Raw genomic sequence first — 27,651 nt, forward strand, 5'->3', positions numbered from 1 at the left:
AATTCTATAATGTAAGCACAAAAGTTTGAGCATCCTCTTTTACTTTTTCACAGAAGCAGTGCACTTCTGTTGAGACAAGGTTGCAGTGAAACCAACAGATTTCCAAGGTTCCCCGTGTTAATCGTAAGCAAGTCTACTAGGGTTGTGCGAATATTCGAAATTTTCAAATAACAAACCGAGTAGTGTCCTATTCAACATGGTCTTTGAATTGAATAGTCACTATGTTTAAATGCAAATATTTTTTAAATATTTTTCAAATATTTCTCAAATATTTCAAAACGTCCACTGCACCCAATTAAACATAGAATTGGAGCAAAAGTGCAGTAATTTTCACCCTTGCGGGCATAGTACAGAAATAAAAAATGAGACCTTGCATAGTGAAGCAGGCTATGTTGCTTAGGTAGCCATACTTTACAGGCTATACAGTGATCAATCGCACTATCTGAAGAGTCCTGTGCATGGGAAGAAGCTAGTACTTGTTTTCTCCTAATGCTCCATTTGTGCTTTTAACAAACAATGCCTCATAGCCTGCTACGTAATGACAGAAACTTGCTAACATTAAGAAAACTAGGATGTGAACATTGTTTTGCATAATTGTTGTAATGGCTGTTTATTATTTGAAAACTACTCAATATTTGATACGATTCGATTCATTTCTGGCACTATTTGATTCGTGTTCAGTTCGGTCTCAAAAATCACTATTTGCCCACCCCTAAAGTCTACTGTGCTTCTCTGTACACAGTGGCCAGCCTATATTGCTGTGGTGCTATGTCTTTTTTCTATATAGCCTGGCCTTCTGCGAGACAATATAAAGTAAATATGTTCCACTGATTCATATATAATTGAACTTTATTAACCTTTGTATGATTTGAGATGAAGAGCAGCACAAGAACAGAAGCACAATTGAGTCATGCCACACCATTCGATGATGATATAGCCTGAATCAAGTTGGCGGATGCTAGTAACATACACTAGACTTCGAATAAGTTTACTTTGGTTAGCTAAATCCTGACCAAAGGTCCTGGGCAGTGCCCATACATTTCTATGGTCCCAAATATCTGTTATTTCGATCTTAAAATTGGTCTTCACCAAATAATTGGAATTTGACCAGTTAGCATGCAAGCGCCTGATCCCTATGGTGATCCCAATAGCGATGCCTTTAGTGGCAGCACATGTCTCGGTGCTGCTTAGTGGACATTGAACACATGTCATTTCCCATCGAAAATGCCTTTTTTCGGTAGGGGTAGATGAACATAAAAATTTTCAAATACCAATCGAATACGAATACTTAGCTTCGAATATCGAATAATGATATGCACATTCATTTATTAGCAAGCTCGGTTAATTTGTTATGTTGGAACATTGGAATTAAATTTTCACTGCTAAAAAACTAGGCTAGTAAGCTTTTATACTGAAACATTGTGTATTTGGCTCATGTTAACTTGGAAAATTTAGTGATTCCCTCTAGCTGTCCTTGCCAGCCTGTGCCTTATTATACTGCACCAAATGCCTGTAAACTCAGAGGCATTTGACCCTGTGCCAGTCGCCAGACTTGCTGTCAAGCAATAAGCTCAGAAATGGTGGTAGCGCTGAAAAAAAGAAAGAAGAAAAAAAAGGTGCACCCTTGCTTGCTCGCAAACCTGTGCCCCTTGGTGCTGAAAGGCTGGCTTTCTCACATAACTTGAACATTTAGTGGCTAAGTGGACATTACAGTCAAAATTTCGCTAGTAGCACGAAATCGTCACAAAATTCAGCACGAATCGCCCCGATATTTTCAGCTTATATAGAAACAAATGCTAAGAACCGTGTTTGCTCCCACACAGCCAGGAATATGTTCTATTTGATTCACATGTTTGTATCCCAAGTACAACTGATCGCGTTTCGGGGCGGTTCAGGGAAGCGAGGAAACTTTTCACCCTGCAAGCATGTCCAGGCAACCAAGCCACCCTTCTGACAATGATGCGTTGCATTTGGGGATGCCTTCTGGGAAACAATGACGCATTTCACCCCCGCAAACATCTGCAGGCGATTAAGCGAACGTCCAGGGCCCGCAGAGACTTCTTACCCATGGGGAAAGAACTCGTCCCTTCTTGTGCCCAGCAAGGGACGAATTGGTGAATTGGAAGACTGGTGAGCCGGGGACCCCAAACATATTTAAGCCTGTGCCGGCCCATTGTTAAGGCAGACGGTCCCGGATGGCGTTGTCGTTTTCTGCTCAGTCTTCAGCCTCTCAGCAGACTGACGAGAAGTCAATAGGCACGACTCAACAGCGGAATGATGTCGCATCACAGAAATTTACAAAATAGTGCACGTACATCTGCAGGAAAGGTGACAGATTCGGTGTTTATAGTGCAGGCTAATGCTATTTATTTGTCTCACAATGAAAGACACGCAGCAGAACCTTTTACTAAAAGAGAACGTGACAAAAAAAGTGACCCGCAAGACATCTAATCTTTTCCTACGTGCAAGACAGCGGGGCAAATATTAGCAAAAAATACGCACCACAGCTTAAGGTGCACAACAGCTGGTTAGATGAATGAATAGACTGTGCTCAGGTATTCTGGATGGGTTTCAAGGCGAGAGCACTTGCAACTCCACTAATCCCGGAGGAGCGCAAATGACGGTTTGAAAAATTCTGTCCTCATGGGTCAATGTGGAGAGAGACTGCGTCCCAGTGTTTCTCCACATTTCTAGGCAACACATCTGAAGCGAAGAATGATGCGTATGGTAGCAAAATAACACCCGTTGCTTTTTACATGATGGCAGGTGCCACTAAATGTTACCATGTACCAAGCAATCTCAAATGAACGGGCGACCATGTGGAATGACTCCTACCCAAGAGGTACCACGCACAAGGTCCTGAAGAGAGGGAGGGGCGGCGGCGCAGGAGGATGGCTTGCCAAGGCTAGTGGAATCATGCGACGCTCCCTCCTAGTCTTGTTTCCTTCCTCCATGCTGACCATGGAGGAATGTGCACAGAATGAGTTCTTGCATAGTATAACAACGTAGGCATGCCATTGACTTTCAGACTAATTACGAATGTTCATTCAAACAATAAGTTGTTTTACATGTTAAACTAATGACAACAAGTTATGTCATGTGTTCTTGCTGGTCCGCAGAATTGATGCGTCGTGGGACTAGTGAAATGGTTAGTCAGGGTTCAGGTCACCATGCCATTTGCGCTTGTTGCAGAATTGTTCGATAAATTTGGAATATATAAAACACACTATGGACCGTACTGAGGACACCATGTCGTGGTTCTTCATATACAGTGGTCAAGTGCTGCTTGAAAATGATGACGATGGACATTAGGTAAATAAATTTCCATTCTGTGACGGTAAAGTTAGCTGATTTTATCTTTTTGCTTATTGCCATAATCAGGGGCATGCTACGTTTTTCTTGCTAAAAGATTGGGTGTGCGTTTGGTTTCTACTTCGTTTGGGGGCTTTAATGTCATTTTTACTGTAGTTTTCTACTTTGAACACATAGAAAGTGCGTCGTGTTTTATTTGGGGGTGGGTTAGAATCGGGAAAATACTGCGAAATGAATCAGTGGGGTGTTTTGGCATTTTTTCTGTGTCTTGTTTCGTTTGACCCGCTAGATAATTAGATCAATTTCATCAGTTCCGTGAAGGTGGAATTAATGGAAGTCGACTGTATATGAAGTACAATTCCTCCAAAGAAGGTACAACCATGCCCTTTTAACTTGGTGCTTTTAAGGCACCTGCACATATAGTTCATGTGTGCACTATTTCGCTCGCATTTGTGTATGTGCATATCACCTGCTCATGTGCGAGTATTGCAGTGTGTTTACTACAAGAGGCTGTTTCATATACTTATGTTTGCTGTTAACAAGCGATACAGTTTAACATTGGTAGAATGAACATATTTACCAACAAAATGCCTGATATCACAAGGTTAATGGAAAAACGAGAAGAAATGGGGTTAACCAAGGGGCCCAATTTTTATTATTCATATAATGAGAAGCCAACAAACAAGGGCACCAAGGAAAACCATAGGGAAAATTACTTGTACTTACTAGTTGAATTAAAGAAATGATAAATTAATGGCAATGAAAGTGGATGAAAAAACAACTTGCTGCAGGTGGGGAACGATCCCACATCTTCGCATTACATGTGCAATGCTCGGACGCATAATATATCGCACGGGTAATGCGAAGAGCATCGCATGCATAATGCGAAGATGTGGGATCGTTCCCCACCTGCAGAAAGTTTTTTTCATCCACTTTCATTGCTATTAATTTATCATTTCTTTAATTCAACTAGTAAGTACAAGTAATTTTCCTTATGCTTTCCTTGGTGTCCTTGTTTGTTGGCGTCTCATAAGGTTAATATAGAGTGTTTCTCACTCATGTCAGCATTTAACAAATATATTCTTAGAATTAATCTTGTTTATAACAAACAAATCATATGTGAAATGCTGCTGAACTATAAAAAAGCCACACCGAACATATACGTGACAAAATTGCTAACTGCACGTACTTGCCGTTCGAGTGTGATTTTGGAAAAATATAGTATCTTCGTGGCTGTTAGAAGAAAGAACGGAAGGGACAGAATTCTCTTGGTTGCACCTGCAACGACTGAGCAGATGAACAATGACTAGAAGGTGGCTGTGACCAAAAGAGAATGTAAATTACGGGGAGAAAACGCAAAGAGGATCAACAAACCATTGTGGTAGAGAGAGAGTCCAGAAATTTGCAGGGCTACTGCTTTTGTTCAAGGGCCAGTGTGGAGGTGTTGAAGTGGGCGTACAATTCGCCATTGCCTCCCCCAACCTCTCAGACGCGTTCGCAGATTATCTGTCAGGGACAGATCTGGGTCCCAATGGCATGCATCTTTCCTAAAGTAGAGGGGGAAACACTTTATTGTATGGAGTGCTGTGGTTCCAAAAGCTTTTTGTCTAGAAGTAATAGTCACCTTTTCCACAATCAATCAGATGCCTTATGCTGACTCGTACATGTGGTTAGCACTTTAGTTTCATGGTTGCAATTACATGAAGCCAACAGACAATGAAGCCATGGAAAGCACAGTGCAAATTAGGCATACCTTTATTTGAAGTGTAGAAATATTAAAAAAATGAAAGTGAAAGAAAAGACAACTTGCAGTTAGTTGGAGCTAAGTCTGCAAGCTCCACATGATGCTTGTGATGCTCTACTAATGAGCTATGGCGGTGGCTGTCACCCCGCCCGCATTCTTGGGCATTTGTGTATGTGTACTAAAAATAGCCCTGGGAGCATTAGCCAGCACCACTCACGGCTATTGTGGCAGATGCTTTCCTAAGCTTTACTGTCTATTGACTTCCTATGTTTTTACCAACAAAGATCTGAACCCCTTTGTTCCACTAAGTCACACAAAGGTACCAATTTGTTCTCTGCACTACAGAGATGGCAAAAATACCCCAAGATGTTCTCATACCTTGTTCTGTGCAGATTGCTATGCATAGCGCTCTCTCTGTTGGTGGTGCCATTTCTGCCCGCGTCAAACATTTTCTTTCGTGTGGGCTTTGTCGTGGCCGAGCGAGTGCTCTACCTTCCCAGCCTGGGCTTCTGCTTGCTGGTCGTGCTAGGAATGGCACGCCTCGCTGCCACTTTGCCTCAACACCGGCAGGTGAGCTTTGTGAATACTACTGCTAGAAATGAGCAAGTAGCTTGTGATTCCATAAATAATTATCATTGTCATTAATATTTATCATTAAATGCATTACACTTATTCAGCAGAATCGGTGCTGCTGATAGCAAGCCTTGTCAGTATTGCTAGAGTGAGTAGCTTTGAATTCCAAATTGTTGCATGTTATAACCAGCAGGGGACCATGCTCGTCTGCAATTCAGCGCCACCACAACGGTATAAATAGCCTACTTGAGCAGGGGGGCATCGTCATCATATTATGCGACTGTACCTACAAGCTGTCGCCAATAAACCTGTACCTCACCTTTTGTTTCCTCTCTAACAATGGCGACAAGGAAGCCGCAAACTTGCTTGCCATGACTCAAGCATCAAACCGCAGCAACCATCATGGACGACTCCCAAAAATCAGCACCATCCCCTGGCCATTGGGCACCTGTCGGAATTTTGCAGGTAACATGGCTATCTATCTCGAGCGGTTCAAGGCCTTGACGAGAGTGAATATGCCGGACGAGCAAAGCAAGATGGACATGCTTATCATGCTACTGGGTGGCGGCGCATATACCGCGCTGTGGAACTTGGTGTTTCCGGAGGTCTCTGAAAAGAACATATATGAAGAGATAAAACAAGCACTTCTAAATCATTACACGCTGAAGTGGCCAGTAGTCATGGAGCGATATAACTTCCGTAAACACACACAGGGATGCCAGGAGGCAATTGACTTCATCGTAGAATTGAAGCGTTTGGTGACGAACTGTGTATTTGGAACATTTTTAACTGAGGTACTCGGAAACCAGCTTGTCGTGGGTGTGCACAGCCAGGCTATTTGGTGTAAGCTATTAGCCGTTGAAGACGAGAAGGGCCTAATGTTGGATAAAGCGCATGTTATCGCCATGTCCATGAGAGCCGCGAAAAACCACGCGAGGGAGGTGCTACAGGGACCAAGCGTGACATGAGAACCAGAGGAGGACGTCAAGTAGCGACGCGGCGACAGTGCGCTGACTACACGGTCAACTAATGACAGTCAGCGACATGTGATGGCGGGCGCAAGAAAAGGCTCCGCTGACAAGGACAGGATACTGTCGTGCTTTCGTTGTGGGGGTCGCCACCACCAGCAGGACTGTCTAAACATCAATGCAAGTACAGTTGTTCTCGGATGAGACATTTAGCTAGCATGGGCAATACAAGGCAGAGAAATTTCACTGGGGAAAGGGTTGTCTAGTTTGGAATAGTGCGCTCTAGGAGAAAGAATTCAGCCATACAAAATTGACATGAATGTAAATGGGGAAACCATTGCTACGAGAATAGACACAGGCTCAGTGGTATTTGTTATTCCTGAAGGTGAATTTGTTAAATATTTTGGACATCAGCCATATCAGTCTGTGCAGTTCTGCTTATGGATGTAGAATGGCCCAAGTGTTTAATTGAAGGGCAGTGCCACTGTAACTGTAACTCATGAGGGCACTTCTTTGAGACTGCCGCTCATGGTAACTGCGAATGAACAAAGGTGCACGGTGCCAGCATTGCTTGGCTGAAACTGGTTGAAGCACATTCACCTAAACTGGTCACAGGTTTTCAGAGTGAACACAATCGCTAAAGGATGGGCTGCTAGACAAGTACAAGAACATGTTTTGCGGGCCTAATTGGAAGTGTTAAGGGGTTCGTGGGTTCTATTGTTTGGAAACAGGGAGCACAACCGGTATTCTGTAAAGCTAGACCAGTGCCATAAGCCCTGAAAGACAAGGTTGAAAAAGAATTGAAGGATTTGGAAGTGTCAGGTGTGTTGCACCCTGTATGCAAAAGTCAATGGGCAACCCCTGTCGTAGCTGTTCTGAAGAGTGATAGATAGGCCATCAGACTCTGTGGTGACTACCATGTGTCCATGAGCCACTGTAGTATTAAGATAGCCCACTATCCATTGCCATTGCCAGAGGATGTGTTCGTGTCATTGGCAGAGGGGACCTGTTTTAGTGTGCTTTATTTATTGAAAGCGCATTTGCTACTTCAAGTGGATAGCCATTTGCAAGAGTTGCTAATGATAAACACACACCTCAGCCTTTTTCATTTCGTGCATTTGCCTTTTGATGTCATGAACACACCTGCCATAAAAAATTTTCCAGTTGGTAATGGATCGGGTATTGGCTGGCTTGTAGGCTGCAGTTTGCTGTCTCAATGACGCTCTTATAACGGGAAAGACCTAACACGAGTGCCTAAGATGTACCAAACAGGTGCTACAGAGACTACGAAAGCATGGCACACGTGCCAGTGCCAATAAATAAGTTTTCTAAACACCACGTCCCCTACCTAGGTTACAAAATTGACGCAGTTGGCATTTATTCCTCAGAAAATAAAGTCGAAGCCATATTTAGGGCTCCAACACTGACTGGCATCTCTGAACTGAAGGCTTTCTTAGGACTGGTGAATTTTTATGCTAGGCTCCTTTCCCAAACAGCAGTGACCTTAGAACTACTCTACAAGCTGCTCAGAAGAGATTCTTCGAGATTCTTCGTGGGAGTGGACAAAAGAGTGTAAAGACACTTTTCAAAAATTCAAGCTGCTTCTAAGCGAGGAGTCAGTGCTAGCTTTGTACAACAGAAACAAACCACTGCGCCTGACGTGTAACGCATTGGCATGTGGCCTCAAAGCAGTGCTCGCACATACCGAAGGTCATGATAAAAGACCTATCGCTTTTGTGTCCAGCATGCTTACCGTGGGCGAAAGAAACTGTGCACAAATGGAGCGTGCAGCTTTAGCCATAGTCTTTGGCATTAAAGAGTTTCATATGTACTTGCTCGGTTGGCAGTTTAAAATAGTGACTGATCGTCAGCCGCTGACACATTTGTTCGATCTGAAGATACACTGCAGTCAAGTAGTGATAGCAAGAGCGCAGTGATGGAAAAATTTCTTCGCCGGTTATCAGTACATCATCAAGTACAAGAAGGGTCAACAACTATTGCCACGCAAATAGTTTATCAAGGCTGCTGTTGGAAACAACTGCGGGGGACGAACAAGAAATTTTTTTTTTCACCACTTTCAGAAATTCTTTTTACAGCCCAGGAAGTGGCTGAAGAAACAAGCAGGGATGAGGTTTTGAGCACAGTAATGGACATGACATGGCGCTGTTGGCCACAAGAAACAGAAGAGCAATACCGTTCCTATTTTAATCAACGACACAAGTTATTGATAGAGCAGGGTTGTTTGTTGTGGAACAGTCAGGTTGTTATCCTCAAAGCTCTCAGGCCAGGTGTCCTGTCTTTAATGCATTAGGGCCACCCAGGAATGATGAAAATCAAAACGCTGGCCCGAAGTTGGATTTGGTGGCCGAATCTGGATACAGATCTAGAAAACATAGTATGAACTTGTGAGATCTGTCAAAGTGTACGAAATTCTGCACAGCCAGTACCGGTTCAACTGTGGCCAATAGCTGCAAATCATTGGGAGAGGGTCAGCCAGTAGGACCAGTGCCCCTGCGGCGATCCACTAGGACCTGGTGAGTGTCCGAAAGGTATGGGCACCAATGATTGCTTGCTGGCGATCCAAAATAAGGGGAGGAAAGGTGTTGCATGTTATAACCAGCAGGGGGCCACACTCGTCTGCAATTCAGCGTGCCACCACAACAGTATAAATAACCTACCCAAGCAGGGAGGCGGTCTCTTCATATGTGACTGTACAACAAGCCGTCACCAATAAACCCATTCCCCACCTCATCATTGTTCACCATTAAATACATTCCACTTTATCAGCAGAATCAGTGCTCAGACATTTTTCTCACAGTTGCCAATTGCATGTGAACCTGACTGTTCTGGTTTATGTTCCTTTTTTTTACCCCTTACAGGTGTTGCAGTACTGTGTGATAGTGCTACTACTGGTTTTCACAGTCAGAAGCACACAGGTTAGTTTGTCATCTCTATGCTTTCTGCCTTGTTACCTGAAGTCATCAGGTGGAGTTAAAGGGACCCTGAAACGATTTTGATGATTTTGTACAAACATACCGAGTCCCAACATCTGCAGGCCTGGAGTGACACCTGTCACCGGCAAAAGATTCTGAGAGCGAGTGGGGCTATAATAATCCAGGTACAACCAAATTAGGAAGGCCCATTAAGCTTCAACAAGACACTCACTCACGAGAACAGGAATCGGCCTCCCTGGTGCAGTATTCGGCCACAACCTCCCTAATGAAATGATCTCCTCAATGAAATGGCCCTCAGTCCCCAGTGGCTGTGGAGCACCTGACCAAGGCGGTGGTCAGACTTGCAACGCGGCAGAGGGTGCTAAGAATACCTGGGTCCAGACAGGCCACCAATGGAAACTGACCCTTGCAATGTTTAACACCTGAAACCTCTCGAGTGAGGCAAGCTGAGCAGGACTCTTTGAATAACTATCAGACATTGTTTGGGATATTATCGGCCTTAGTGAGATTAGAACTGGTGAGGCTTACACATTGCTGAGTTTCGGCATGGTCTCCCGAATAAGAAGCAACATGGGGTAGGATTCCTAATCCATAAAGACATAGCGGGCAACATTGACAAGTTCTACAGCATCAACGATCGAGAGGGTAGCAGTAGTCGTAATCAAACTCAATCAGAGGTACATATACATTAAAGGTAGTGCAAACCTACGCTCCAATGTCCAGTCACGACGATGAGGAAGTAGATCAGTTTTATGAAGATGTTGAATTAGCGATCAGAAAAGTGCAAACGTGGTATACATTAGTAATGGGGTACTTTAATGCAAAAGTGGGGGAAAAGCAGGCTGGTGAACAAGCAATTGGCAACTGCGGTGTCGATTCTAGGAATGCTAGAGGAGAGTGTAAGAGTTGGGGTCGGGCATAAAATAAGTGGGAGCTGGCCCATGCCGTCGTCCAACTCATCCACGCTAAGGATGTTGTTAAAGGGAGGGACTTGTCCTCATCAAGAATGAGGAATACAGGTTTTATGTACAGGAGATACATTTCATCAGTCTAACAAGACTGAAAAGTGAAGCACATGGAACAGCAGAAAGCGGTTGCTAAAAAACCCTCTGTTCTCCCTAGATCCTTACGTGAGGGAAAACTGCCATTCAACCTTCGTTCAATGGGAGCGTCCAAAGTCATCGTAGTTGACCCGACTTTAAGGAGGAGGGTTCACACACTCACTTCCGTACTTTGGTTTCACTGAACATGAGGTGAGCGGGTCCTCGTAGACAGGGGTTGATACGCTTGACCCAAACAGGCGCCTCTTGATTCCAGAGCTGACCCCACAGTTAGCCGCTGCTTCTGTCAATTGACTGTGACGATTTCTGGGGCCCGTGAGAAAGCACCCCAAAAGTCTTTTCCCGGAGTTCTCTTGCTCCACGTAGATCGTGAAGGCGACAGTGAATCAACTAACAATACTCGGTCCGCCGAACGTGGCTAGCCTCGCTGGTGCTGCTGGGCTGTCCGAAGAGGCGCATTGTTGGCTTCCCAAAACGACTTGTCGCAGTGGGCCGGGAAGGGTTCGAAGGTCGCTTCTGCAAAGGAGGCGCATTGTTGGCTTCCCAAAGCAACTTGTCGCAGCGGGCTGGGAAGGGTTCGAAGGTTGCTTCTCCGAAGGACGCCACCCCTGCAGGTCAATCGAAACTACAGCGGGCTGGGGACGGTTTGTAGGTCAGTACCCCTGCAGGCCGATCGTAACAAGAGATGCTGGTAGAATTCGCAGCAACAAATAAGCTTCGAATAATGAACACATTTTTCAGGAAGCTTAGCAACATAAAGTGGACCTAGAAAAGCCCTAATGGTGAAACAAGAAATGAAATTGACTTCACACTTTCAACTGATCCCAGCATAGTGCAGGATGTAGAAGTGATAGGTAGGGTGAAGGTGCAGTGATCATAGGTCAGTGAGGGCTAGGATTCACCTCAATTTAAAGAGAGAAAGAGCAAAATTGGTCAAGAAGAAACAAGTGAACCTAGAGGCAGTAAAGGTAAAAGCAGACAAATTCAGGCTGGTACTTGCAAACAAATATGGAGCCTTAGAGCAGAAAGATGATGATGACATAGAGCTAATGAATGAAACCGTAACTAGGCTGGCTTCCGAGGCAGCGATTGAAGTGGGAGGCAAGGCACTAAGGCAGACAGTAGGCAAGCTCTCCCAAGTAACATAGGACCTAATAAAGAAGCGACGAAAAATGAAAGTGTCCAACTCAAGAGATAAGATTAGAGTCGTGGAACTGTGAAAACTGATCAACAAGGCGAAAATAAGTGCTATTCAAAAGTATAACTTAAGAAAGACTGAAGAAGCTGTAAAAATAGATGAAGCCTGAAATCAGTGAGAAAGAAACTTGGCACAGGACAAACGAAGATGTATGCACTGAAAGATAAGCAGGGTAATATCATCAGCAATCTCGAAGATATAGTAAAAGAAGCGGAAGAATTCTATACTGACCTGTACAATACCCAGAGGAGTCAGGATACCTCCATTAGAAACAGTAATGAACAGGACAAAGAAACTCCTCCTATACCTAGCTATGAGGTCAGAAGGGCCTTGGAAGACACGAAACAAGGAAGAGTGGCAGGAGAAGATGGAATAACAGTCAATTTAATCAACGATGGAGGAGACTTGGAAAACCGGCGGCTCTTTATATGAAGTGTCTATCGACTGCAAGGGTCCCGGAAAGCTGGAAGAATGCAAACATTATGCTAATCCTCAGAAAGGGAGACGTTAAAGAATTGAGAAATTATAGGCCCGTTAGCTTACTCCCAGTATTATATAAAATATTTACCAAAATAATCTACACTAGGATAAGGGCAACACTGGACTTTAGTCAACCAAGGGAACAGGCTGACTTCAGGAAGGGATATTGTCACGTGGTGGTGACGTTGAACAACACAGTCGCAAATACTGTGAAAGACAAAACTAACTTTTATTGGGCGAACCTGTGCCCACAAAAACAGGCTACACTTATAGCACAACGATAGCGGCGAACACGGTCGGCGATCGTCGAAAATCTGATCAGCGGGTCAAGTGCGTCGGCTTTTATGCAGCAGTCATCGAATGTTCCAGACTAATTCGTTGGGACCCGCATGCCTTCCACAAAGTTCGACAACATTCGAGTCACGCGATGAAATCAGATAACACAAGGTTCGGCGACAACAGACAGCGGATAGAAGCACCGATAACTTTCCAGAAACTTCAGATACACGCAGATGTGTCCCGCGCTGTGCGATAACATTTGTTAGGCGGCGAAATGTGGTCGCCCGTTAAATATATGTACACGTGTCAATATTCTGCAATGGATCACAACCATGTCATTAATCAGGTTATCGAGAAATCCGCAGAGTATATCAAGCCTCTCTATATCGCTTTCATGGATTACGAAAAGGCATTTGATTCAATAGGGATGCCAGCAGTCATAGAGGCATTACGTAATCAAGAAATACAGAATGCTTGCGTAAATACCTTGGAAAATATCTACAGAAGGCTCTACTGCTAGCTTAATTCTACAAAAGAAAAGCAGGGAGATACCTATGAAGAAAGGGTTCAGACAGGGAGACACAATCTCTCTGATGCTATTCACTGTGTGCTTGGAAGAAGTATTCAAGCTGTTAAACTGGGAAGGCTTAGGAGCAAGTTTTGACGGCGAATATCTCGGCAACCTTCGGTTTGCCGATGACGTTGTTCTATTCAGCAACAATGCAGACGATTTACAACAAATGATTGAGGACCTTAACAGAGAGAGTGTGAGAGTGGGGCTGAATATTAATATGCAGAAGACAAAGATAACGATGAATAGCCAGGCAAAGGAACAAGCGTTGAGGATCGCCAGTCAGCCTCTAGAGTTTGTGAAGAAGTAAGTTTACCTAGGTCAATTAGTCACAGGGCACCTTGATCATGAGAAGGAAATTCATAGAAGAATAAAAATGGGTTGGATCGCATACGGCAGACATTGTCAGCTCCTGACTGGAAGCTTAGCATTATCATTGAAAAGGAAAGTGTACAATCAGTGCATTTTACCAGTGCTAACATATGGGGCAGAGACTTGGAGACTGACAAAGAAGCTTGAGAACAAGTTAAGGACCGCGCATAGAGTGATGGAACGAAGATTGCTGGGCATAACATTAAGAAACAGAAAGAGAGCGGTTTGGATGAGAGAGCAAGCGGGTATAGACGATATTCTAATTGACATCAAGAGAATAAAATGGAGCTGGGCAGGCCATGCAATGCGCCGGTTAGATAACCGTTGGACCGTTAGGGTTACAGTATGGGCACCAAGAGAAGGGAAATGCACTCGAGGACGGTAGAAGGCTAGGTGGAGCGATGAAATTAGGAAATTTGCGAGCACTAGTTGGAATCGGTTAGTGCAGGACAGGGGTAATTGGAGATCGCAGGGAGAGGCCTTCGTCCTGCGGTGGACATAAAACAAGGTGATGATGATGATGACCGAGTCGTTAGAGTAGGTCCTTCTGATCATTAATTGACGCATCTAAGTGCTCCGGGTAAAGAGTGTAATTTATTATAATGTTTCAAAAATGTACATCACTGCCGATCGCAGCACATCGCTCGGCTGAATTTTAAGCCACCCCTACTTATTTGACGTCATTTGCCCCAATGACATTAGTAGAGTGAGCTATCCTATTGGCCGTCCAGGGCGCGTCATCAGTAATTTTTCTAACTTTATAGGGAACAAATTTTGTTCATAATAGTTGGAATGTTTATTTGTTTCTATAAAAAGAAAGTAACAGAGAGCGAATGCATAAGAAAAATTTCTCACTACATTTAAGCACTTCCGGCACACAGCAAGCGCCGTCTACTTGTGTTACGACATGCTCCATTTTGATGAGAGCTCCACGGTCAGAGTTGGTCTCGGTCTTTCCGTGAGCACCGTGATTCGACTTTGTTGTGTTGCGTTGTTGGGCTGCAAACGTAGCAACTGGTAACATGTCAAGCTGTGACATCGTGTTCCTTTGCAAGGCAGCGGGACATGAGCCCCGATCACTCGGCGAACAAGTTGAGGAGAGAATGAATGACTCTGGAGGAGGGTAACTTGTAATCATCCGTAACTCTCTTGATATGATACACTTCACGCTAATTGGGGTGCGAATGATTAAATTTAGCTGTACCCTACTCATCGACAAAATTTGTCCAAACCATTTCAGGGGCCCTTTAAGGGCAACTGCACGAACTATATTTTTTACTTATTTTAAGTTAGTACCTTCTGCTATAGGGGTGCCGTATTATGCTGCCTAATGGCACGCTTTTGTCACAGTTGAAATGCAAACATTGATAGTAGTATATCAGCTTCTATTGAATAAGGTGGGCAGCGTAACAACAGTTTGGTCGTTGTGTGATACCAATGCTGAGCAAAACAAATAGATATGCCAATGCTGGGCGATACTGCATCAGAGATGATCCTGAAATATGTTTCTTGTGGTTACACATAGTATTTTCGAAGTTATAGAAACTATACCATACATTTCTCACATATGACAAGACCACACCTTGTAAGTATGAAAGTTTGGGAACACTTGCAAGACATATTGATTTGATACTAAAGTTGTCTTGAATTGCCAAACCTGGTGACATCGACATTATCATGCGATCATCACCCAGAGCAAAATTTGCTGATGGCAAGTAGCAGTTGGGCTAGCTATGATGGTGCTGTTCATAAACACATAAAAGAGAATGCTGCTTGTGTCTGTTCTTGCTGCACTTGCATGTGGCAGCCACATCAATTGCAGGGACAAAGCTAGCCACTGTATCGTGATGTCATGATGCATCCACCTCCTGGGCACAGAAACCCAGACTGGTTCATAGAGATACTGTGTAGGCTTGTGTAAGGGCCACACCCGTGCAAGGGCTGTACCCCCATCTTGGCAGCCCAAAATTTTTGGGGAAGAGAAAATTCCAACAGAAAAGCAATCGCGTTCAGTGCCCCGACCCTTATGCTGCGCGTGCGCATCAGTGAATTCTCGCGCACTGTGTACTACCGCATGCCACTACTAGATGGCGAGAGCTGCATGTTAACCTCTGAAGCAGTGGTACATCCAGTGTATTCACCAGTCACCGCACCATCTTGACCAGAAGGTTTGGTCCCGCGTAAGGGTCACACCTTGCCAACTTGTGAAAAAAAGTGCGGCCCTTACACGAGTCTATACGGTAAGCATCCTGGTAAATTATTTAAGCTGCTCTGGCACTTCACATATCTTGACCAGAAGGTTTGGTCCCGCATATGGGTCACACCTTGCCAACTTGTGAAAAAAAGTGCGGCCCTTACACGAGTCTATACGGTAAGCATTCTGGTAAATTATTTAAGCTGCTCTGGCACTTCACAGTATCTTTCTATGGTTTCGAGCATTTGTACACGTTCATTTACAAAATAAAAATAAAAATATCATGTCAGTACTTCTTAATGGTGTTTGCTTGTATGACTTGACTGTTTCAATTGTGGTACCTGCCTATTGTCATTATGCAGCCTGATCTGCAGCATCATTCAATTTAAAGAACTATTGAGACAATGGAGGAATCATTATTTATTGCAGAGGTGTCGTGAATGGACCAAAGAGTCTTCATTGTTCGAGTCTGGTCTCAAAGTATGTCCAGGAAATGCGAAGGTGAGGACTGCTGTGGGGTTTCTTTGCAGTGGTCATTGTGCTGTTTTTGGTTCATTATGCCAGCCTATCCAGCTCTCTTCCTTGTATCCCTGGGGAGAAGTGTAATTGATTATTATTATTATTATTATTATTATTATTATTATTATTATTATTATTATTATTATTATTATTATAAATACTTTATTATTATGGAGTTCAGTTTTGATTTCCGCCCCCTGATTTTCACCAAGCAGCTGAAAAGCTATTGAACTCATCATGGAAACATTTGGGAGCCTTGCTTCCCTAAGAGTCAGCTCAAGCAATTGACTGATATTTTATTCATGCCAGAAGTGAAAACAGCTGTGTACTCAGTTGCATAGTCATGATTTTTTACTGTAGGCACTCTTTATATTTTGCTGCTGATCAGGTGCACTACAACTTTGCCAAGAATGTGGGTGACAGCGGGAACAGAGAGGGGGCCATCCAGGGCTATCGGGAGGCGCTGCGCCTGCACCCAGACTATGACCAGGCAATGAACAACCTGGCAAACATCCTTCGGGACGCTGGAGAACTGGAAGAGGCACGAGCTTTGCTCCAGAGGGCTGTCCAGCTTAGGTGAGCAGGGCTTCCTCCTCATGCAGCTCATGCTGACTTATACATTTTTGTTGTTTTTGTTTTGGTAAAGAAGAAAAAAAATTGTGCTGGTAATGCCCATGTGACACACGCACCCTGAACTCCCTTACCCCATTTGCTGCCGCCCGCCGCATGCGTTTGCGGGCATTCTGCACTGCACATTTGTTTTTACCGATTGCAGTAGTATGCTATACGCTCATTTTTCTTTGTGCCCTCTGTGCATAGCTCAAATATGTGGTGGGAAAATTATGACACATACATTTATTTACATTGGAGGATCATTCAGATATTACTCTGTGCAGTTTTCGAAGTCACAGGTATTTCATTGTGTGAAAATGTTTCAAGCACTTCGGCACGGCATGGGCTGTCGTCCTTTGGTGAATCCAAGTCATCCCTACTGTCAGATTCAGTTTGTTCTTCAAAAGAAGGCTCAGAGAAAGTGCTGTTGTCACAAGGCTTGTCATCGTTGTCACTGTCGAAGGGAATATCTAATATATCATGCTCGGAGAGAGTATGACAGCTACAAGACACTACCATTTCTTCTGCCGCTCGGGATGGTCAGAAACAACCAGAAACATACAAAAGTGCTTTCAAGCAGCGCAGGTGCATTGCGACCTAGTGGTAACATATCTAACTATAATTGGATAAACTGACATGTGCTGCCGTCTGTCAATACCTTTGAGAAGTATAAAATACAGCTGCCCGATGCCTCAAAGGCTTTGGCAGCAAATGAGCACAAGACTTGCTAAACGAGTTTGACTTTGGGGTGGTTTGGTCGTGTCACATGGCCACTAATTAGCTTTTACCAAAAGCCAACAGGGGCCCATTAGGCTCTGCTTGGTCTACGCAAGCATGCAAAAAATTCACCTCTAGTTTCTAGGGATAAGAGGGGCGTGCCAATGCCAACTCCTCGGCACACCGTGCAACGCGTTTGGCCACACGCCTGTTCATCGATCACGGCACAGTTCAAGCTTGAGGAAACAATGAACAACAGCCACGTGTACATTTGGAAATAATTTATTATGCCCGCAACTGACACTTCAAGCAAGTCAACTAGCTATAGTTTGCATCACTGAGGGTTTCCTTGAAAAGACAGGTAGAGAGGGGTTTTTGACTTACCTGTTGGGGTATGAGCAGCTGTGGTGTCTACCATGGCAGAAACATGGTTGACTAACCACATGCGGGAAAACCGAAGTGACAGCGGAGACTTTTGCACTCACCGCTTGCTGAGGACTAAAACGCCTCAAGTGATGCTGTGGGATCTTGTGACTCGCTTGGTAGCGCCCATAGTGCTTGCGCTTACCGTGTGCACTTGGCATCAGGGAAGGTTCTTCCTCTCTCGTAACCTGCTGGGGTGCTTCCACCTGACGTTTGCCACGTGGGCCACCGCCTTAGAACATGGATTTCCACAAGTTATGCCTTTAAGCTATTTTACCTAATGGTACATGCCTCAATAAAGAAGCCTAATACACAAAGTCATGTGAAAAATTTTGTAGTCGTACCCACTTATAACAAGACTACATATTTAGAATATAACAATAAGCAGGTGATGCACTGTCAACTTTCATGTGTGTTATATGGCAAAAGAAACCGTTTACTACAATGCTCCCATGCCTTGTTATCAGTTATCACAATGAAATCTGGCTACTGGGTGTGTGCGCCAAAACAAAGAAGAACACTGGAAGAAAAAAAGAATTTGGCAGAGACACTTAAGACTGTTTACTTATGGGAATGCGAAAGCTTATAGTACTGTTTATTTATTTATTTATTTTCACATGCTGGTGCACCTGGTGGAGCTATAGCAGGAGTGGATAATACAGTACACTAAAAAAAATACAACAAGCAACAAAGAAATATAGCAACAAGAGTTAAGCGCGATGTTGAGGAACCAAAGACAAGAATTTGTTTAATGGGAGAGAACAGTTGGCACCTGGTAGTGAATTCCAAGTTCAGTTGTTTTATGAGAAAAGCTATATTAAAGTATTAGTGCACGTATAGAAGGTTGTGGAATTGTAGTTGTAGAAAGGAGAATTCAGCTAAGGTGATGGAGAGGCGGATCGGATAAGTGAATAGGGGCATGAAAATTTTAAAAAGAATTAACGTGTCGCTGTTCGGCGAGTGATGTTAGATTAAGTGAGGACATGGATGACACTGGTGAGAACTGGCGGCCATAACGATGGTCGATAAATCTATTGGCGTTCCTTTGGACGGCCTCAACTCTATTTCGTACTGCTTGTAGGGATTCCAAACAATGCTACCATACTCAAGTATAGGGCGGACAATAGTTTTATATAATAGTAATTTAGTGTCGCATGGAGGATTAAGCAGCCCACAGCATAAATAGCCAAGTTCTTGTAGAGCTTTAGTCGTAATGGAATCAGTGTGCTTTGATCAGGACGGGTTAGCGGTGAAAGTGAGACCAAGGTATTCATACAGTATTCAGAAACACGTTGAATAGAATGTTACTTAAATTCGTAGCTGAAAAAGAATGGGCAAGCTTTATTAGAGAAGGACATAACAACAGTCTTACGGAAGTTAATATTCATTTTGCCATGTTCCACACCATTTGGAAAATCTGAGCAATGATTCATTAAGGCAAGCATCATCAAGGAGAGATGAAGTTATGTCATATAACACACAGTCATCTGCATATATTTGGATTTTAGATGATATATCACATGGTAAATCATTAATATATGCCGTAGTAAGAAAAGAAAGGGACCGATGACTAATCATTGAAGGACATATAACGACACATCTACCACCGAGGAATTGAGCGAGTTAAATCTTACGAATTGAGAATGGTGAGACAAGAGACTGTCTGGCCAGTTTACTAAATGATTGTTGTTAAGAATGGCACTTAATTCGGACAGTAGGTAGTCTTGAATAAAGTGCAGTATCAAAAGCTTCGGAAAAATCTATGAATATAGTGTCAATTTGAAATCTCTTATCCAGGTGACAAGCTATGTCATGCTTGAGCTTGACAAGTTGTGTTATTGTGTTAAATCCACGCCTGAAACCATGCTGTAGATGACCTCAGACGTCGGTAGACCTCAGGACGTCATTAACATGCTCGTCGCACGCATGAATGCGTTCATGAACGCACACATTAGGCACACCTTTAGTCAGCTGGAACCGTGGAGCCGCTGTGGCGTCAGGGTAGCTTGCTCGAGTTGCACCCCAGAGAACCGGGTTCGATTGCCACCTAGACCAAAATGTACCAAATTTTCTTGTCTAAGCCATTAATTTACTTTGTTTACAGGAACCTCCCTGAGGAATGTAGCATCAATCCAAGCATTTTCTTTTGGTAGTGACTTTAACATCTGCACTACAGTGACGGGGCCTGGCACTTTAACAACAACACTGTAGCGACAGGGCCGTCACTATAACGATGTCGGTATTGGGGGCGAGGACTTACTGAGTCGGCATCTGTCAGAAGCGCCTCACTTGCGTAGTCTGAGGGATAACGCGGCGCGTTCCACATAGGTTTGGCTATCGGCGCTAAATAAATGTACTACGCGGGAGCCCTCCTGGACATTTTTGCAAGTACTTTGGAAATGACAGAAGTATTTTACCTTTAAAATAATAATCTTGGACAAAGAGAAAGCACAGAATAGTTTATGGACGCCATCTCTTAATGTACTATGTACAGGCGCGGCCACTGTTAGAGGTAACACCGCGCGCTTGGCCGCAATCCTCGGACCACCAAGCGGGCACTGTGAGAAGTATTGCAGCGCAAGTGCAATCAGCGCCAGAGGCGGAGTTAGCTGCGCATCGTCTGCTATGGTTCCTCCCACTTCACCACACGCGCTCTGGTACAAAAAGACTGTATCCGTGGTGCTCGAAAAAAAAAGGGGACCTTCATCTAAGCTTCATGTGCAGCCATGGTCTGGGCTTTGTATTTACCATATAATAAATCTGAAGCATAGATTTATAAATATGCCTTGTTTGTCGTGTGATTTTTTACTTCCTTAGCAAGCAAATTCTGAAATCGACCCTCTGTGACAATAGGGACTTTTTAGTTCTACAGCATGCCTGCGTGCTTTGATAACTGATTTAGAATACTACCTGTTGACACACCATTGCTACAGGGTTTGTGTACTCCAAAGCGAGCGCAATCTAGGTTGTTGGAGGAATCGTAGCAGACGACGCGCAGCTAACTCCGCCTCTGCTGCTGATTGCGCTTGTGCCGCAATACTTCGCGCGGCGCCCAACGTGGCGCTCCACGAAGTGCAGCCACCCACACCGTGTTACCTCTAACAGTGGCTGCGCCTGTACAGTAAGCCTGGACACTGCGTGCGGTCGCCGCGATCGATTCCCCCCAACCACTTTCTTGTGTGAAAGGCAGGCAATCGCTGAGAGAAAACTATGTGAAATATGTTTTTATAGTGGGCTGTCTGTGTAACAAAATGGAGCCTAACAGAATGAAGCTTCAATGCAGCTATTGCACAGGTTCGTGGCGACCGACTGCGTGCCTGCATGTATGTCCGTGCACAACGTCTTGCTTTCGCTGCTAGCGCGTTTTCGCATTGTGCCGTGAGCTTTAGGCCGCAGCATATGAACATTTGACAGTACGCAAGCAACCAATGTTGCATGGACACTATCAGAGCTGTTCAAAAATAATTTTGTTATATCTAGGGAATTCGATGCCTGTGACAGTCGATTTGTGATGTGCCATATTTTCTCTTATTCTAAAGTCTTGGAAGCTTCAATATCATTATTTCTCAAGTTGCATATTGCACTGTATGTTTGTCTGTCTTCTAAGCGAGCAATTACCGGCTGCTTCTTTTTCTTAATCCAGTACAATAGTCATTGTCCATTGAACATGAACATGCACGATGCCTTTTTTTTTAATGTGCTTTTTACCAGTCCCTTTCCATTTCAATGAACTTTCTTTCTCTCTTTCTTTATTATTATCGTCATAGTTGTTACAGTGCATGTGCAAAAGACTGTTGGATCCAATAGTCGCAGGCTAGCTGATGCGTCCACATATGCGAAATATAATAGACATTCAGTACAAGCCTAGGGGGATCAATACAGAGGATTAATGCAACACATTAGCACATTAAAAATAGAAAAAAATTTTTTTACAGTATGCATAAAAATTGCCAGTTACATAAATTATCAAACTGCAAAGAACAGAATGCCAAGCAAGAACACAGGCACCAAATCAGTGGTTTATAGCTAATAAATAGTGCTTTGCCAAAATTTTGTGTTTATTTTGTTTTGGAGGATATGTTGTTCCATTTCTTAACTCCAAAAAATTTGAGTAGTCTTTTGCCATATCCATTATGTGTACAGGAGGCAGGTTGAAATTTCCAGCGGCAGTACTTCTGGTAGAACGCGATGATGAAAAAAAATATGGACACAGGGAAAGGATAATTACGTTTCGCAACACTGTTTACGTAGGTAGCTGTTTTATGCTCATGCATAAGATCGAATGGCAATATGTTAATTTACTGAACAGCGGCCTGCTGGGTGTATCGGTTCTCGAGTTCGTCATGCCTGCTTTTGTATGCGACCAAATGGACCATAACAGAAAGAAGCTTCAATGCAGCCGGGCCCCGTCAGTGCAGTGCAGATGTTAAATTGCCGGGCCCCGTCACGGTAGTACAGATGTTAAAGTGCCAGGCCTCATTGCTGTAGTCACTACCTTTTCTTTTATGTGTTTTTACTCTGTGCCGGCGGCCATTATCGGTACCATCCTTTGGTCATGTTGAAGCCAACGGATTTTCACGTGGTGGGGCGTATAATGCATTCGCATTAAAAGCAAGCTACTTTGTCACACTTGCCTTTGTGCCGTGCAGCCCACGCTGCATGCCTTCGTCGCATCACATTGCTGGCCTCATGCACCCCTCTTCCTTCCACCCTCTCCCCGACATCAGAGGGGTGTAAGGTAGGCGGGAGAGAGGCTCGAAGGGTGTAACTGCAACGAATGCGGGCCATGCAGGCTGCACAGTACAAAATGTGGGTGTGCGAAATGGCTGACATATATTTTCTTTCTTTTCCTGGATTTCCTTATCCTTTCCTTTTTTCTGTAAACACCCAGTACCCAGATTTAATTGTTATAGCCAGTGATGCAGCATGGGAACATTGTAGTAAGTGGTTTATTTTACAGCACAGAAGTTCACCGTGCAGCAGTTGCTCATTGTAACATTCAAGTATTTTTAAAACCAGTAATGCTATAAGTTGGTTCGACTGCACTTCTTTCTGTGCAATTAAACTGCTGGGCTGTTTGTCCCCTCTGCTTTTTTCATTCCACCCGTTTATAACAATGGGATTTTCCTGGCCACTTAAATATTGTTATAAGTTGGTTCGACTCTAGTAGTAGTATAAGACTTTTATTCAGCCAAAAATTACAGGCCGAGCATATCGATTGCCTGGGTGGCCAGTCGACGCTGTTCTTCTTCACCTTCAGCGCCAAGCCAGTCGAGCCAGGTGGTGATGGAAAGCGAAGGGGGAGGATAGGAACTTGATTGCTGAGCAGCCGGACAGTAGAATAGGCAATGGGATAAGGTCTGCATAAGTAGAGGGGCAGTTAAGACAGGAGGGGTCGGAGCGATAGCGATAGAGAAAGAGGCGGGAAGGGGTTACCAGTGCATTCATTTGGATGTGCCGCAAAAGGCGAGCCTCCGGCACAGTGAGTGATGGATGAGGGGGAGGGTAGAGGCGCTTGTCGAGACGGAGCTGGAGGTAAACTTCCTTGATAGTGCGGCGCAGGGAGAGTCCCGCAGAATCCTGCGAGGGCCCCGACCAGGGGATCAACGGTGCCCGGTTAAAAACGTCACGGGCGAGCTGATGGGCCAGCACATTGCCGTCAATCCCCGAATGCCCAGGGACCCAGCGAAGGAAAACGGTGGAAGGTTGCAGTGCGGAGACCGCTCATTCGACCTCTTGCTAGAGTTAATGGGGTAGGGTGCGGTTCTGTATGTGGCGAATGGCGGCTTGGGAGTCGGTGTATATCGTGTACTCTGGGAGCGAGGGCAGGGAGGGAAATGATTGTAGGGCATGTACAATGGCAAGGACCTCGAGAGAGAGTGCATCCGGAGGGTTTAGGTACGGCCCACTCGTGTGAGTTTCAGGTGCTGGGAGGTGGGGATGGTAGATAGCATAGCCGCAGGAACCTCGAGGGGCTATGAAAGAGGCATCCGTGTAGGCTACTCCCTGGGTAGTAAAGAGGGGAGAATGACGCTGCGCGGCCGCGTGACGACGGCCGGCATGCAGGACAGGGGACATATTGGACGGGAGGGGGAGAATGCGAAGATTGGGCGCCGGGGTGGATTTTGGAGAGGTAAAGGAGGAAACGGGAATGGGAGAGATACCCGCCTGGGCCAGTAACCACTGACCCTGATGGGTAAGAGAAAGCCGGCAAGCTGGGAGTCACGGTGGAGAGAGAGAAGAGAACGAAGAGGATGGAAGAGGCCTGTGGCAAAGAGCTTAGCAGTGGAGGTGGTGATAGGGAGGTTGAGAGCTGCCTTGTAGAGGCCCACAAGGGCGGTCTCGAGGGTGTTAAGCTGAGTGTGAGTGAAGGAAACGTAAGGCACAAAGTACAGGAACTTGTTGAGGGCGAGCGCATGGGCAACTCGGCACGCATGAGCCTCGTGGAGGCCCGAGCGCCGAGTGAGCACGCGCCGCAGGAGGTGAGTTACCGAGTGACAGGTCCTGACAGCGTGGTGTAGGGCTTGCACATTCTTGGCTGCATGCAACGGGAAGCCAAGAACTTTGTATTGGGGGACAATAGGAGTGGGAGAGCCGGAAAGATGGAGGGCGATTAGGGCGTTGTGAAAGCGCTGGTATGAGGAGTAGTTAAGAAGGAGAAGCTCGGATTTCTCCGGAGCAGGTGACAAGCCAGCAGTGGAGAGAAAGGAGTTGATGAGATCGAGGCCACGTTGCAGGGTGTCCTGTACGTGACCGGGAGAACCAGACGAACACCAGAGGGTGATGTCGTCGGCATAAAAGATGTGGTGGAGGTCAGGAATCTGGGCTAGTTGGGAGGCGAGAGGGGTCATAGCAAGATTAAAAAGGATAGGAGAGAGAACAGCACCTTGAGGAGTGCCACGGGTGAGCGGGTGGGGATCGGACAGATGTGTGTCCACTCGGAAACGAGCCACTCGGTTAGAGAGAAAGGAGCGGAGATAAGAGTACATGCGGTGTCCGCAGTCCAGGGAGGAGAGTTGAGACAGGATATGGTCGTGGCACACACCGTTGAAGGCCTTGCGGACATCAACAGTCACAAGAGCGTGGATCTGGCTGGGATTGGGTGAGAGAAAGGTGTACTGGAGGATCAGGAACATGTCCTGTGCACAGACGCGCCGTCGAAAGCCGATAAGAGAAGGGGGGAAGAACTCTTTCGCTTCAATAAAATCAGAGAGGCGAGTCAAAGCCATTCGCTCAAGGGTCTTGCCAACACACGACGTCAAGGAGATAGGGCAAAGGTTAGAAAGGGAGGGAGGTTTGCCCGGCTTCGGAATCATAGAAATAAGGGAGGATGTCCAAGCGCTCGGCAAGCAGCCGGTGTGCCAGGCATTGTTGAAAGTCTGAAGGAGGAATTCCTTGGAGTGGTCGGGGAGGTTGCGGAGTGTAGTGTATGTGATGGTATCCTCACCGGGAGCCGAGCGAGAAGCATTAGCAGCCAGGGCAGCTTCGAGCTCCCGGAGAGTGAAAGGGCGGTCGAGGTCTGGGTTAGGATCGCCAGAGTAGGCTGGTAGGAAGGTGTGGGAGGGGGTGGGAGATACAAAGAAGTGAGCTTGTCAAAGACATCGGAGGGAGTCCCCTGAGTGAGGGCTTTTGCTAGAGTGGGAGCAAGGGCAGGCTTTGTACCTAAGAAAGATTTAAAAAGGGACCACGTGGATTGCGAGTGTAATGCAGAATCGAGGCCGTCACAAAGCGCACTCCAACGAGAATGCTCGAGGGACGTGCCATGGGCGACTATCTCGGCCCGCAGAGCAGCAATCCGGGAGGAAAGTTGGGTATTTTGGGGTTGGGAGCGCAAGGAACGTTGGAGACGTTTCAGCCGACGCCATAAATGGAGAAAGTGAGGATCCGGGTCTGGGATAGGGTGACATGAGCGAACGCGACGGCTACTGGTCGAAAGCGCTGCGGAGATGCGCGACGTCCAGTCGTAAGATTCAAAGGAGGCGGAAAGGAGATTAGTGCGAAATGCGTGCCAGTCAGTGCGAGTGGTTGAGTGCGATCGAGAGATGTGGGAAAGAGAAGCGCTAATATGAATGAGGAAATGGTCGCTGAGGAGCGTTTCAGCTGTGACCTGCCAGTGAAAGGAAAGGGAGCCCCGAGAGAAAGAGAGGTCGGGTGTCGTGGAGCGCTGTGAGACAGTGCCCGCTCGAGTAGGGGAGCCAGGGGTATTAAGAAGGGTGAGGTGGCGTTCCTGGGCAAGACAGTGGAGAAGGCGGCCGGGCTTGAGGGTCTGGGGGTAGCCCCAGAACGTGTGAGGGGCGTTAAAATCGCCCCCAAGGAGAAGATGGGTGGTGGCGGGAACAGAATGAAGGAACTTGCCCAAGGCAGTGAACAAAGAGGATGTGGCAGGGGGATTATAGAAAGACATAAAGGCGAGTGAGATGCGCGATGAAGGTTGGTAATACACCACACCAACTAAATATTTATGGAGGCTGGAGGAGATATCAAGTGGCTCGACGAGGACGTCGCTGCGTACATAAATGGACGCAAGCGGCGTGCCTGTCGTGGCATGGTAGGCGCGGTAACTTGGGACGGTGCGGGCCGTCCGCGTCTCCTGGAGAAGGAGAAAATGGGGCAGGGAAGGGCGGGTGAGGAGATACTGGTGGAGGGGGGTCTTATTGTGGCGAAGGTTTCGACAGTTCCACTGCACAATCTCGAGGTCCTCTCCACGCACCATGTTTACGATAGATTAGAGGTAGAAGAGTTTGCGGGGACACGTCCCTTCTTTTTGGCCAGGGGCAGTGACTCCTGGAGGAAGCCCAGCATAGAAGCAAATGATTCCAATTGCTTGGATTGAGTTTGGAGGGTGGTGAGGATCTGGACAATCGAAGTTTCGAGCTGAAGCAAGCGAGTGTGGTGTGCGGTGGTGGTGGTTTCTACCAGGTCAGCCAATGGGGCGACCTGGGCGTTAGGGGACGGGGTGATGAACGTGGCAAGGTGCTCATTTAGCTTGGTAAGCTGGGATGTAAGAGAGGAGGTGGTTGTCTTTAGGGTTTGTGTCAATGCGTGGATTTGCTGTCGTAAATCTTGGGGAGATGCGCTGTTGTTCGCGCTGGTGACGCTCAAGCATTGTGAGCCGGAGATCGAAGGAGCGGTTCTCGTCAATCAGGGATGCTTGCACCGAGGGCCCTTTCACTGTAGCGGCGTAGGAGCCTGGAGGTGATGGAGCTTGAGTTGAAGGAGATGCATGATTAGTGAAAGAGGCGGAAGAAGGGGTGGGCTGCATGGCCCTGCGCAAAGCTGTGCGACGGAGAAACGCGGCTTTGGCACACTCGCGTTGTTTAGCGAGGAGGAAGGGGCAGGTGGGGTCGAGAGAGGGATGTGTGTTTACTTGGCAATGAATGCATCATGGTTGGGCACACGCGTGAGCGGTAGGATCTGCGGGTAGGGGAGCAGCACAGCGGCGGCACTTGGCCTGAACGTTGTGCTGAGGGCATTGGTGAGCACGGTGTCCCAGAGCAAGACAACGGGTGCATGTGGGGGGCTTAGGCTTATGAGGGCGGCATCGGAAAGCGACGCATTTAAAATATATGAAGTGGGGGTATGACGGTGCCAGCGAAGGTTATGAGCACTGATTCTGTGCTGCTCATCATACGAGCAGCGAGAATATCAGTCGTGTATGATTCAAGGTCATGCAT

At 45.8% G+C, this 27,651-nt stretch overlaps 1 protein-coding gene across 2 annotated transcripts in view; it reads left to right on the forward strand.

Annotated features, from left to right (window-relative positions):
* Positions 1–27,651, forward strand: part of Tmtc4 (Transmembrane O-mannosyltransferase targeting cadherins 4) — a 92,156-nt gene that overhangs the window by 29,415 nt on the left and 35,090 nt on the right. For both annotated transcript variants that reach the window (XM_075679657.1, XM_075679658.1), the window contains exons 9-12: positions 5,449–5,626; positions 9,477–9,533; positions 16,136–16,207; positions 16,614–16,801. In XM_075679657.1, coding sequence (XP_075535772.1) covers positions 5,449–5,626; positions 9,477–9,533; positions 16,136–16,207; positions 16,614–16,801 — 495 coding nt within the window. The remainder of the gene's footprint in view (positions 1–5,448; positions 5,627–9,476; positions 9,534–16,135; positions 16,208–16,613; positions 16,802–27,651) is intronic.

The sequence above is a fragment of the Dermacentor variabilis genome, chromosome 2 (assembly GCF_050947875.1).
Source record: "Dermacentor variabilis isolate Ectoservices chromosome 2, ASM5094787v1, whole genome shotgun sequence".
NCBI classification, from domain to species: Eukaryota; Metazoa; Arthropoda; class Arachnida; order Ixodida; family Ixodidae; genus Dermacentor; species Dermacentor variabilis.